A 14,270-nucleotide genomic window follows, 5' to 3' on the forward strand; every position below is an offset into this window, starting at 1 on the left:
GTTCTATGACAGTTTATTAAAATGCGGCAGTCAGCATGATTGCTCAATACGCTAAGCATTTACTGTTGACATCTAGTGTGTATCTTATACCCTAACAAGGCAATAGATGTAAATCTTTCTACTGCTGACAACATGAAAAAAAATCATTAAACTGGATAATAGTAAATTATGACATTTGTAAAAGCCAGAAATGTCAAAACTGTGGTATTAAGCTAACATAAAAATAAAGTTATAACCGAGTCTAAATAAAGGTGATTGAGAAAAGAAATATGCAATATCCCATCATAGTGATTAAAGGAAGCATGGCACACCATTGCGATTTTGGTGAATTCACACCACTCTATTTCGCACAGCATAACAAACGCTGATCAAGTGCCCTGACTTATGTTCCACAATTGTGTCACCAGTTAAATGTCACTGGATCCCCCAGGGCTTAAACACCCTATAAATCACAAGCCTAATTGTGCCTTCAAGCAGAAGGGTATAAGACTTTTGAAAAGAAACACAATCCTGACGACGTCCTAATGGCCCCAGTCACAATAAAATAGGTATTCTATGATTCATTCTGGATTGCTTAAGAAAAAGCTGTCCGAAATGAGTTTATTCGTCAACAGACGGACAGAATTTTGAATATTTGCTTCTGTATTGATGCCTTTTGATTGTTTTCTGGCCACCTGTAAACTCTTAAGTTCACCCAAGACACAATGAGATGACTGTAGGCAAAGACCTCCAGACTCAGACGATAGGTGCAATGATGGATTTTACCCTTCCTGTTAAAAGAGAAGTCCCAGAAGTAAAACCAACAGAGCAACCTGGAGACCTCAAGATTTGTGTGCACCAGAACTACTTCACGGTACGTGCACCACATTGGGGGCCACAGAAAAGAGAGAATAAACGGGCCCAAAAGCAAATGAGCGTTATATGGATTCATTTATGTAGGGGTTTTGTGGGTCTGAATAGCATGGCCGACGATCAAATACGTCTGTGCAGCTGTGGTGCAATTTCTTGGAGAGTGCTCACCGAAAAAGCACACCTAATAAAGTGAAAGTAGTATGCGTTTTTTCATTGTTGACCCGAAGCCTATACTTCCCGAAACTTTTCACAAATTTAAAGGTCATATGATACGAGATCCTACTTTAACAACTCTGTTCATCCTAATTCAGTGGAATAAGGGGATGGATCTTTTAAGACCTAAGCTAGACAGTCGTGGTGATGGTCACCTACACATCATCCATTATCCATGTGCTTCACTCTATGGACATTATTTAGTATTTTTCCTTTCAAGAGTACCATACTTTTGTAGAAACAAGTCTGGATTCATCTATTGACTTTTTTACCCTGTACATCTCCTTTATTTGGCTGATTAATTATTTCTGTAATGTTTGTCATTAAACATCTTTTGCATTTGGACGCCTATTGCTCTAATCCCTTTTTTAACAAATATTTTTGATGCATTCTGTCTGCATAAGTAATAGAGACACTCCTGAATTATTCTAAAATAATTTACATGCAATTATGTTTAAGGAATCACCTTGCTGGCCTTTTACTTCAGTTGTTCCCAGAGGTGACACTGGAAGTATTCGCCCTATAGGGCATGTAGCTACAAAAATACTCAGTGTCCAGCATTTTGTGCTTTGGAATGTCTCTCGTGGGTGTTTCTGAAAAACCCTTTCAGCTTAGCTTCAGTTTCCTGAACAACTTTCCACCCCATGCCTCTCATACCATGGTATCAAACATGTCAGAATCATACCCCAATACTTTTGCAAGTATTGGTTGTATGATTCAATGCACTCGGGGGCTCCTTAGAGGTCCCCCAGCATTGCTAACACTAGTCTTACCGGGTTACCCGGGCAGCTCCAGCCGCTGCCACCCCTCAGACAGGTTTCTGCCCTCCTTCTGCTTGATCTGCTCAAGCCCAGGAGGGCAGAACAAAGGATTTCCTTTGGGGAGGGGTGTTACACCCTCTCCCTTTGGAAACAGGTGTGACTGGCTTGGGAGGGGTAGCCTACCCAAGCCACTGGCTTTGCTTTGAAGGGCACATTTGGTTCCCTCTGTGCATAAACCAGTCCACACCGGTTCAGCGACCCCCCAGTCCCTGCTCTGGCGTGAAACTGGACAATGGAAAGTGGAGTGACCACTCCCCTGTCCATCACCACCCTAAGGGTGGTGCTCAGAGCTCCTCCAGAGGGTCCCTGGGTTCTGCCATCTTGTTTCTAAGGTTTGCAGGGAACTCTGGGAGTATCTGAGCGGCAAGCAGGAAGGTGACGTCAGAGCCCCCTCCTGATAGGTGCTTACCTGGTTAGGTGACCAGTCCCCCTTTCAGGGTTATTTAGGGTCTTCTTCTGGGACGGGTTCTCAGATTTGGCTTGCAATATTCCAGCAGGACTCCTTCAACCTTCACTTCGACTTCTGGCCACCAGAACTGCGACTGGACCCTCCAGGAACCGAAAAGCTGCAGATCCACGAGGAAGACTCTTCTGCAACGTTGTATCCAGAGTTCCTGCCAGCTTTGTACAAGTTGCCTCGCTGTGCATCCTCAGAAGACTGCCACTCTTCAGCCTGCACAAGAAGAAGGAATCTCCCTTGGAGTGAATGTGTCACTCCCCTGCAAAAGCAGGCACCTACAGCAAGCGACGACCGGCTGCGTGGATCCCCTCTCCTGCTGAGTTGCGTGGATCTTGCATTACGGGTCATGGTCTGGAGTGGTCCCGTTGGTCGTCTCTACCAGCTGCCCTACTTGGTTTGAGATAAGCCCTTGCCTTCCCACGCAGGAAAGTACCCCGTGCACTGCATCCCTTGCAGCTGCCAAGGCATGTTTGCATCTCCTCCAAGGTATCTTTAGGAAACGTACAGGTCCAGCCCCCAGCACTCCTTCCTGCAAATCCCAGCTTCCTGTGTGGTTCTCCTGCGGCATGGAATCCTCTTTTGTAATGCTGCGTGGGCTCCTTCTTGCACCTTCTGTGTCCTCGTTCTGTGGGGCTCCTGTGGGTGCTGCCTCTACTCCTGTGGACTCTCTGCGATGCTAAGGATCCCCTGTGACTCCCCCTCCTGGGTGGAGTCCTCCTGGGCCTTGCTGGTCCCTGGCAGCACCTCTTTTCCTCCAACAGCAAATTTGCCTTTGCCAAGGCTTGTTGGTGCAATTCCTGCACCAACACCCATCTGCAATTTCATGTCATCGTGGGACATCTTCTGCAGCAATCAAAGTATTCTCTGGCTTCTGGGCTGCAGTGCTGACTTCTTCTTCAACGCTGACCAACTCCTGCATCTTCAGTGGGGTGGGTAGGTCTCCTGCACCCACTGGACTCTGTTGAGCCTTCTGGACTTGGTTTCCACTCTACACAGGTCTTCTTTCTTCAGGAATCCACCACTTGTATTCTTGCAGTCTTGTCTGGGTGTCTTCTTTTCTTCATTTTCCTCCTTTTGTGTGGTTTGGGGAAAATCCAGTGTTTTTACTCCTGCATTCCTGGTCGCTGGTGGGTACTGTGTTTGTTACCACTCTCGGTTTCTAGTACTCCCAGCTTCCCTCTACACATTTTACTTACCTTGTTCGCATTCCATTTTTGTTTAGTATATGGTTTGTGCTCCCCTGGGGTCACTACTGGGTATTACTATATGCACTGTTTTCTCACCTTTTCTATGCCTATTTCTGATTACTACTATATATATTTAGTGTATTACTTACCTCCTAAGGGTGGGTTACCTGTCTAGTATTTTGGTGGTGATTTGTTCCAAAAATAAAGTACCTTTATTTTTGTACAACTAAGTGTTTTTATTTCATGTAAGTGCTGTGTGACTACAGTGGTATTGTATGAGCTTTGCATGTCTCCTAGATAAGCCTTGGCTGCTCAGCCACGGCTACCTCTAGAGAGCCTGGCTTTTAGACTATGCCTACCCTACACTAATGGTATAAGGTCTAAGTACCTCAGGTACCCACCACACACCAGGCCAAATTCCTACACGTAGGGCTCACCGTAACAAGAAGAAAGCTGCCACTACTGCCCTAGCTCAGGGTGTTCCAATTTTGGGCATTTGCCAGGCAGGCATGTGGGCTTTTTATGTATTAAAAAGGGCGGCTGATTTTGTCAGTTCGAATGGCAGTTTCTAACTGCACTACAGGCTGTAGTTGCAGACCTGAAACAAGTTTTACAGTTCTACTGTACAGGGAGTGCAGAATTATTAGGCAAGTTGTATTTTTGAGGATTAATTTTATTATTGAACAACAACCATGTTCTCAATGAACCCAAAAAACTCATTAATATCAAAGCTGAATATTTTTGGAAGTAGTTTTTAGTTTGTTTTTAGTTTTAGCTATGTTAGGGGGATATCTGTGTGTGCAGGTGACTATTACTGTGCATAATTATTAGGCAACTTAACAAAAAAAAATATATACCCATTTCAATTATTTATTATTACCAGTGAAACCAATATAACATCTCAACATTCACAAATATACATTTCTGACATTCAAAAACAAAACAAAAACAAATCAGTGACCAATATAGCCACCTTTCTTTGCAAGGACACTCAAAAGCCTGCCATCCATGGATTCTGTCAGTGTTTTGATGTGTTCACCATCAACATTGCGTGCAGCAGCAACCACAGCCTCCCAGACACTGTTCAGAGGGGTGTACTGTTTTCCCTCCTTGTAAATCTCACATTTGATGATGGACCACAGGTTCTCAATGGGGTTCAGATCAATGTGAACAAGGAGGCCATGTCATTAGATTTCCTTCTTTTATACCCTTTCTTGCCAGCCACGCTGTGGAGTACTTGGACGCGTGTGATGGAGCATTGTCCTGCATGAAAATCATGTTTTTCTTGAAGGATGCAGACTTCTTCCTGTACCACTGCTTGAAGAAGGTGTCTTCCAGGAACTGGCAGTAGGACTGGGAGTTGAGCTTGACTCCATCCTCAACCCGAAAAGGCCCCACAAGCTCATCTTTGATGATACCAGCCCAAACCAGTACTCCACCTCCACCTTGCTGGCGTCTGAGTCGGACTGGAGCTCTCTGCCCTTTACCAATCCAGCCACGGGCCCATCCATCTGGCCCATCAAGACTCATTCTCATTTCATCAGTCCATAAAACCTTAGAAAAATCAGTCTTGAGATATTTCTTGGCCCAGTCTTGACATTTCAGCTTGTGTGTCTTGTTCAGTGGTGGTCGTCTTTCAGCCTTTCTTACCTTGGCCATGTCTCTGAGTATTGCACACCTTGTGCTTTTGGGCACTCCAGTGATGTTGCAGCTCTGAAATATGGCCAAACTGGTGGCAAGTGGCATCGTGGCAGCTGCACGCTTGACTTTTCTCAGTTCATGGGCAGTTATTTTGCACCTTGGTTTTTCCACACGCTTCTTGCGACCCTGTTGACTATTTTGAATGAAACGCTTGATTGTTCGATGATCACGCTTCAGAAGCTTTGCAATTTTAAGAGTGCTGCATCCCTCTGCAAGATATCTCACTATTTTTTACTTTTCTGAGCCTGTCAAGTCCTTCTTTTGACCCATTTTGCCAAAGGAAAGGAAGTTGCCTAATAATTATGCACACCTGATATAGGGTGTTGATGTCATTAGACCACACCCCTTCTCATTACAGAGATGCACATCACCTAATATGCTTAATTGGTAGTAGGCTTTCGAGCCGATACAGCTTGGAGTAAGACAACATGCATAAAGAGGATGATGTGGTCAAAATACTCATTTGCCTAATAATTCTGCACTCCCTGTAGTGGGTGGCACAATGAAAGTTGCTGGTCCACTATCAGCATCTAATTTACGGGCTCTGGGTACCATGCAGTACCATGTATTAAGGACCTATCAGGTTTAGGCCACTTTTGCCATGATTTAGGGAGAGAGCACAAGCACTTTAGCACTGGTTAGCAGTGGGAAACTACATAGCCCTAAGGCCAGCTTAAACAAATTCATCAAATAGTCGAGGGTACATGAAAAAGCTTTCGATGTGACCATGCTGAGGTGGTCAAGCCCAGCTGTTTACATACTGACTTCAAGCATAATGCAAAATTGTGCTAGGAAGTCTTATAAATAACCTTCCTTACATGATGCATTGAGTTTCAGCATAGCCATGCTGCTATTTCTCTGGCATGGATTTAAGCAGTGGCATCCTTTTTACAATATGCAACTGAAAGGTGAAGAGACTTCTTCCCAACAACAGTCGATCCAAATCGCTGTGCTGTATACAGGTTACCACATTGTCATCACAGAGACATGAGCTACCTGCTTCACTCATGGAAGTGATTCAAAACTAATGGTATGGTTGTTGTGACAACTTTAATGGCTTTGGGATCTTATGAATACTGTAAAAATAACTATAACCAAGACAGTACGAAAAAAGGAGCTTTCCATTCGCTTGCAAGCAGAATCAAAGTAAGTCATATTTAATAAGCATCGACCATCTCCACCGTCTATCAGTTTAGTCATGATTGGGGTCAATGAGATTCAATGTAATTTCCTAAAGTATATCGTAAAACTTTCCTTGTGGGCAATATAATGAAGCACAAACAAAACAATACCTTGCTGCAACTGGCAGCATTCCTATATAGGGATAAAGTTTAAATCATACATTTCCTTCGGGAGTGAAGCCATTTTTTGATAACATTACTTTTGACTGTGAAGTGCATGTTCTCACGTTATTATTTCCAAAAAATGTCTGATAAATCATGCGGATTGCAGTGCCACTTTTAGTCAAGACGATATAAATTTAGTAGAACGTAACACTTAACGGTACTTTTAAGTTAAAAAAGGCATGTTATAAATGATGTTAAAATTATCTCTGAATCCTGGTTGGCACAGTGCAAAAGCATGCCTTTTAATTCTGATTAATTTAAAACAAAGCTGTGCAAACATGGATTCAGTTGCTAGGTTTACAATGTATTCAATAGTTCTGAATTGTTTCCTGCAAGCAGGCATTGTTAGAGGTTGTCATACTTTGTGACCTCAAATGATTGATGCAATCGTCCTTTCAAAAAATCATGGACCACAATACACGTTTCCTTATCAAAGTTCGTAAGACCTTTATATGCACTTTTCATTCCAATTAGACAGCAGCAAATAACGTGGACCCACAAGTATTAGAAAGCCATGCTCCTAGAAAATATCTTCAAACAGTGCTTTCAGTAGAATTATATACGTGTAGGTACTCACTGACTAGAGCACCTGGTTCCTCCTGAGAAGTGCGATTACTCTTCATTTAAATGTACTGCAGCAGTCCTGAGAAGTGCAGGTACCCTCCCTTTCAAATTAAATAAGTGAAGGTACTCTGTACCGGACAGCAACTCCTATTTTGAAGCACTGTCTTCTAAGGATTGTGATCCTTTATCACTTGCAAAAATGAGGTATGTGCACAGACACCACTCTTATAAGATGTGATCTGAATTCTGAGCACAGCCTTTTGATTAGTACCCAAAAATATATTTATAAGCAGAATATTATGGCCTCTTTGTACTGCATTTTATTGTAGCATTACAAAGAACGTCATTCAGTGTTATGGGACACCAAAACAAATTTTTGGATAGGCAACATTCCACACCTCAGGGCCATGCATGGGTCACAAAGTGCTGCATTTTTGGATCCTATTGGAAATTGTTTTGGTGTTGTGTGTGAGTGAACAGAGAGGTCCTCTTATCTTGTACCAGGAGGGTGCAAGATAAGTACTAGGGAGGAGGACGTGTGAGAGATAGGTTTGAAAAACAATATTTGCATTTACCTGGCATATTTAATTTGCTCTGCAGTTCTTGCGTTACAGTTTTTGATTCCTATTTTGTGGTTAGTGACGGGTTCAAGAGGCAGCGAACTACATGGAAATCATCATGTTACTACTTCAGTATCACTAACAGAGGAAGCACATCGTCCAGCTCGCAAAGAGTCTGCTAGAGATGTAGGGGAATTAACTCTCCACCGTACCTCGAATACCTTCTGATAATCCAGCAGCAGCACTGGTGACTGAAATACCATTTATAGAATGTTGATGATGTCCTAAATGATGGACATACTGGTTTTACACAGGTAAATTTCCTCCCAATGATTTCTGGATTCTGGTCATTGTAATGACAGCTCTTTTAAAAGATAGCGGCTAGACTCCTAGCTTTGACTTTGGTATAGGTGCCTCCCCCTACACGTGGATGCAGCGACTTCCCTTAGAGACTTTGATCAGACTGTTCAGGTTCCAGGCCCAATTATCATCAGTACAGATTTCCCAAAGTTTCAACTATTTTTAAGTAGCTTTACAATTCCAGCCAAACTGGAGTGGCGAGTTATAGTTAGCATTGTCTGGTTATTGATCTGAAGACAGAGTGTAATGAGGTCTGCTTCTTATAATAATTTGAAGGAGGTGGATAAACTGTAAATTAAAGTTATAACTATAACTTTAGAATGTTTAATGTTTGTGTAGTTAAAGGTTGGTTTGTATAGGGAAAACATGTTTTCTTAACTATAACCTCCAAGCACGCGCTTCACTGCACCCATTGGGTACGATTCTCTCACTGCATACTATTGGCTGGTTGGTGAATCACTTCGCCTCCTGTGGAGTGTTTGCACTGCCATGAATGAGGGACTGTTTTAAATCTCAAAAGTACACAGAGTTATTACATATTACATTTTCTTTTTCATAGTAGCACTGCATACAGAAAGCAACACTTTTTCATCACTAGTGCCAGCTGTTTGTCAGCACTCTAAAAAATAGACCTACTGACTTTTTCAATGATTATGTGATGTTTGTCATGCACAGTAAAAGAAAACATTACAGGTAGTTCAGTAGGAATTACACATTGTGACTTGGGAGCTATTTCAGTACTATCAGATCAACATTCTCTCGCCATTTGTACAAAAAAAGGATATTTGATATCAGCTTGTGAATTCTGACAGTAATTTGTAATCTGTAATTGATATACATGTTATTTGATAATAGTTCACTTTACTTTTGGCTTGTCTTACCCGGCAAATGTACTGGCTCTGCGGCCCCGGAGAGAAGGTCTTGGACCGGATGATAGTGCTTCCCCTGATGAAGGGAGTTTGCAAATGGTTCGCCGGCCTCTTGTCTTTGGGACGCACAGCACTGGGAGGACTTGAAAAGCCTTCAGTGTTTGTTTCTTTGTCCACCTGGAGAAAAAGAGGATCCTACCGTCACAAGAATGTCTTCTAATAAAGTTATAAGTCACTTGCTTTCCAGTTTTTACACACCCAAATTTTCACGGCTCACATCAGGGTCAGTCTGGGACAAAAAATAGGCTCCGGCACCAAAATTCAAGTGAAGCATAGATCATAAAAAAAATGCTAATATCAGGGAAATCAGGAGGAAAAAAGAGGTCGACCTGGTCATAACACAGCCCACAACTGCTTAAAAAAACACCGGCCCACACACAGATGTGTCAGACCAGCCCATCGGGCACTGCCTTACTGCCATATAGGCCACTTCGACGCTGGCTGTTAACACATTGTAGATGTTACATATTTCACATATACCATTAACATAGTGACTATAGTGTAAAGTATACATCACACGTTTTCTAAGTAAAAATCAATTTTACTCATGTTACCAGTAAAGTTAGAAGATTTGATAATTTCAATAATGTTTTTAAGAGTAACAAGAGTGTCTTCTGACCTGTTTTGGCCAGGTAATACACTCCCCGCGCGCACAGCACCACCAAGCCGTGCCTTTGTCTCGCCCCCCCCCCTCGCTGCTTCTAGGGATCGAGGCCATCCTGGACCCGGTCCGCTAGAGTGTCTCTCTGGTTTTTCTCCTCTTTTTCTGTTGGGCTTTCTCTGCTCTTTCTGCCTTTTCTCGGCTTTTACTCTTTGCCTCTTTCAGCCTTTTACTCTTTGCCTCTACCAACCTTTTACTATTTGCCTCTTTCAACCTTTTTCTAACTTTTTCTAACTTCGGGCCTTTTTGCCCTCTTTCACTTTTGCTATTTTTGCGCCTTTCCGAAGAGCACACACAGGCCTTTCTCCTGCCACAACTGCAGCTTCACCTGCGTCAGAGCCCACAAACCTCCCAGGACCAAGACCAACTACCTCCGCTGCATACTCCTCAACACTCGCTCAGCACGTAAGCACGCCATCGAGCTCTGGGACCTGCTCGACTCCACCACCCCGGCCGTAGCCTTCCTAACCGAAACCTGGTGGAGTGACTCCTCAGCTCCTGACATCGCCATAGCCATCCCGGATGGGTACAAGATCTCCCGCAGAGACCGCACCAACAGAACCGGAGGAGGCATAGCCATCGTCCACAAGACCACCCTCGAAGTCAAGACCCACCTGGACGACTCCCTCAGCTCCGCCGAACTCCTGCACTTTCAAATCCACACCGACCCCGACACTACCCTCAGAGGAACAGTCATCTATAGACCTCCTGGACTCAGGGCACCGTTCAGCAACGCCATCGCCGACCTTGCCAGCACCCACGCACTCGCCTCCACGGTCTACATCCTCCTCGGGGACCTGAACTTTCACCTCGAAAACAATAACGACATTAACTCCACCACCCTGATCAACAACCTCGGCTTCAGACAGCTCGTCAACGCACCCACCCACACAGCCGGTCACACTCTTGACCCCATCTTCTCCACAAGCGACCACGTCACCTTCAATCAAACCACCAAACTGTACTGGACCGACCACCACTGCATTAATTTCACCTTCAAGAAACAAAACAAACACCACCTCACCGAGCAACCACCCTGCCGACGCTGGGGCAAAGTCACCGAAGATCAGTTATCCAACGACCTAGCCCAGAAACCACCCACCAACCCCACTGACTGACATCGCCGCCCACAACCTCAAGCTATGGATCAACGACTGCGCCAACCACCTCGCATCACTCAAGAAACCCTCCAACAACAACCAAACCAACAAAAGAGCCACCTGGTTCACCAACGACCTCCAAGCCTCCAAACGCAACTGCCGTAAACTCACAGCACTCAAGGACGCCACACGCAGCCATCACTAACTCCTCAGGCTAGCAAAAAGATCCTTCTTCAAAACTCGCCTAGAAAACAACGCTCACGACTGCAAAGAACTGTTCAACATCGTGAAGGAGCTCTCCAGCCCCAGCGCCACCGTCAACGACATCACCCCCTCCCAAGAACTATACGACACCCTAGCCACCGCCTTCCACCGAAAGATCGCAGACATCCACAACAGCTTCAACACCCCTCCAACCTCTGACTCGCCTCTCCCGCCATCCATGAACTCCACCTGCACCAACCGCCTAACCTCCTGGACCAGCATCAACAACGACGAAACTCGCAAGACCATGAATTCCATCCACTCCGGATCACCATCAGACCCTGCCCACACCACATACTCACCAAAGCCGACGCAGCCATCGCACTACACCTATGGAAGATCATCAACATCTCCTTCGAAACAGCAAGATTCCCGGAAAGCTGGAAACACGCCGAAATCAATGCCCTACTCAAAAAATCAAAGGCGGACCCCAAAGACCTGAAGAACTTCCGGCCCATCTCCCTGCTTCCATTCCTGGCAAAGGTCATTGAAAAAATCGTCAACACACAACTCACACGGTACCTCGAAGACAACAACATCCACAACCCATCCCAGTCCGGTTTCAAATGAAACCACAGCACCGAGACCGCCCTCCTTGCCGCCACAGATGACATCAGAAGCCATCTCGACAATGGAGAAACATCTGCCCTCATCCTCCTAGACCTGTCGGCCGCCTTCGACACAGTCTGCCACTACACTCTGAAAATCCGCCTCCACGAAGCAGGGATCCAAGAGCAGGCCCTGGACTGGACCACATCCTTCCTCTCCGGATGAACCCAGAGAGTCCGCCTCCCCCCGTTCCAATCCAAAGCCACCAACATCATCTGCGGCGTACCCCAGGGCTCACCCCTCAGCCCGACGCTGTTCGGCATCTACATGGCCCCCCTCGCACAAGTGCCCCGTCAACACAACCTCAACATCATCTCCTACGCCGACGACACCCAACTCATCCTCTCCTTCACCAAGGACCCACACACCGCCAAAACCAACCTCCACGAGGGCTTGAAGGCCGTCGCCGACTGGAAGAGAAGTAGCCGGCTGAAACTGAACTCAGACAAAACTGAGGTTCTCATCCTTGGGCCCACCCCCTCCGCCTGGGACGACTCGTGGTGGCCAGCCTCGTTGGGCACCCCTCCGACACCAACCGACCATGCACGAAACCTCGGCTTCATCCTCGACTCATCCCTCTCCATGTCAAAACAAGTCAACGCCATCTCCTCCTCCTGCTACAACACCCTCTGCATGCTTCGCAGAATCTACAAATGGATCCCAACCGAAACAAGAAAAACAGTAACTCAGGCCCTTCGTCAGCAGCAGGCTCGAATACGGCAACGTACTCTATGCAGGCATCCCGTCCAAACACCTGCAACACCTCCAACGCATCCAAAACGCCTCCGCCCGACTCATCCTCAACATCCCTCGCCGCAGCCACATCACCCCCCACCTAAGAGACTTACACTGGCTCCCCGTCGACAAGAGGATCATCTTTAAGCTCCTCACCTATGCACACAAAGCACTTCACAACACTGGACCAGCCTACCTGAACAGCAGACTGAGCTTCTACACCCCTACCCGGCAACTCTGCTCCGCCAACGTCGCCCTCGCCTCCATCCCCCACATCTTGCGCAGATCCTCCGGCGGCAGATTTTTCTCCTACCTCACCGCCAAGACCTGTAATACCCTCCTATCTGACCTAAGACCGATCCAGGACCTGCTCACCTTCAGAAGACACATCAAGACCTGGCTCTTCGAGCAATTACAGCACCCCCCCACCCCCCTAGCGCCTTGAAACCCTCACGGGTATTTAGTGCGCTTTATAGTCTGATTGATTGATTGAATTAGATTTCATTGATATAAAGTGTTAATTTGATGTATAAGTGCCCACTTGCACTGACAAAGCCTGTAAAGCTAAGTTACATATTAATGATGAGAAAATATCTGGACAATGCCTCAATGCCTTTCTGATGGCACGATACCTGACGTGGGATTAAGGATCTCATCAGTGAGAACAGTGATGACCAGACATGACCAATGGCGCAACTGCTTTCAGTGAAAGGTTTTGAGAGCCACCACTGACAATGGAAACTGTGATATCTGCATCTGGAGAAGTCTCAAGTGTTAAGTGTAGAAAAAAAAAGAGGTGCGTTCACTTCGTGCGATCACAGGTAAGTGATGAAACCAATTTGACAGCACTACAAGCAATACAAGCAAACAATCATGCCTGACAGCGTTTGTAAAGAGTAGACTGTAAAGTGAGCATGTCGGTTTGGCCAGCCATCTTAGGACGGCCAAACCGACATGCACACTTAAAGTTATCCAACCCAGCTGCGTTGCACAAGTGGTGTGGAGAAGTGGCACAGGCTCCCTGTGCCTCAGCGAGTGTCAGACCAACCTGCTCAGGTCAATCCTGTCACCGCTCTCATGCTTGGTATAGCATTAGAGCAGCATCTGGATTGGGAGCCTGAGCTTTGTGCCCCGGTGACTCTCAGGAGGAGAAGAGCATTGAGGTGGCCGGGAGCAGCAGGTAATTTTTGTTTTTTGTTTTATTATCATCCACTAACCCCTTGCCCCCTGCCCCACCACTTTGGGCAGCCACCACCGATTACACATGCAAGTAAAAAAGTACAGTCAATATATTAGTATTTTAAGTATAACACTGAAGGGTGAAACCATTTAACTTTTTTTAAAAAGCCGTCACTGAAGTCCAACAAGAGCAGCACGTTTCCAGTGGTTTAAAAATAAAAAAAAAATCATCTCACCCTTAGAATGCAGTGTGAATAAAACCACACCAAATCCGCAAATTCCTACTACAGCTCAGTGGCTGCATAACCCCTTTCTTCACCTCGCCCTCCAAATAATTTTTTTTTTAAATCCCACAACTACTACTAGGTTTCTCGAAGTAAAATCAGAATCTCGCCCTCCAAATAAAACATTAAAAAAATCCCAGAACTACTACAAGGTTTCTCGAATTAAAATCCGAATCTGTACTGCAATCAGTAGAAGCAACCATCTGCTCCGATGTGTTCCCTCTGAGAGGAGTGCAGGAAATGTAGTGACTCATCCACATAGTCCACCACAACTGGCAGAGGTGAGAGGTATTTATCAAAAGACAGAAGGAGCACATCGTCATTAAACCAAGGCCATTTAATGCATCCAATCCTCGCACACTTGCTTCTCCCTTACTGCTCTACAGCGGACTGGAGCCATCTACAAAAGGCGCAGTTAACAACACCAGCTGCTAAGACTTGCCTG

General features: G+C 45.5%; 1 protein-coding gene across 1 annotated transcript in view; it reads right to left on the reverse strand.

Annotated features, from left to right (window-relative positions):
- Positions 1 to 14,270, reverse strand: part of WWC1 (WW and C2 domain containing 1) — a 347,981-nt gene that overhangs the window by 18,762 nt on the left and 314,949 nt on the right. The window contains exon 19 of the mRNA XM_069199350.1: positions 8,946 to 9,110. Within this exon, the coding sequence (XP_069055451.1) occupies positions 8,946 to 9,110 (165 nt within the window). The remainder of the gene's footprint in view (positions 1 to 8,945; positions 9,111 to 14,270) is intronic.

The sequence above is a fragment of the Pleurodeles waltl genome, chromosome 7 (genome assembly GCF_031143425.1).
Source record: "Pleurodeles waltl isolate 20211129_DDA chromosome 7, aPleWal1.hap1.20221129, whole genome shotgun sequence".
Lineage (NCBI taxonomy): Eukaryota > Metazoa > Chordata > Amphibia > Caudata > Salamandridae > Pleurodeles > Pleurodeles waltl.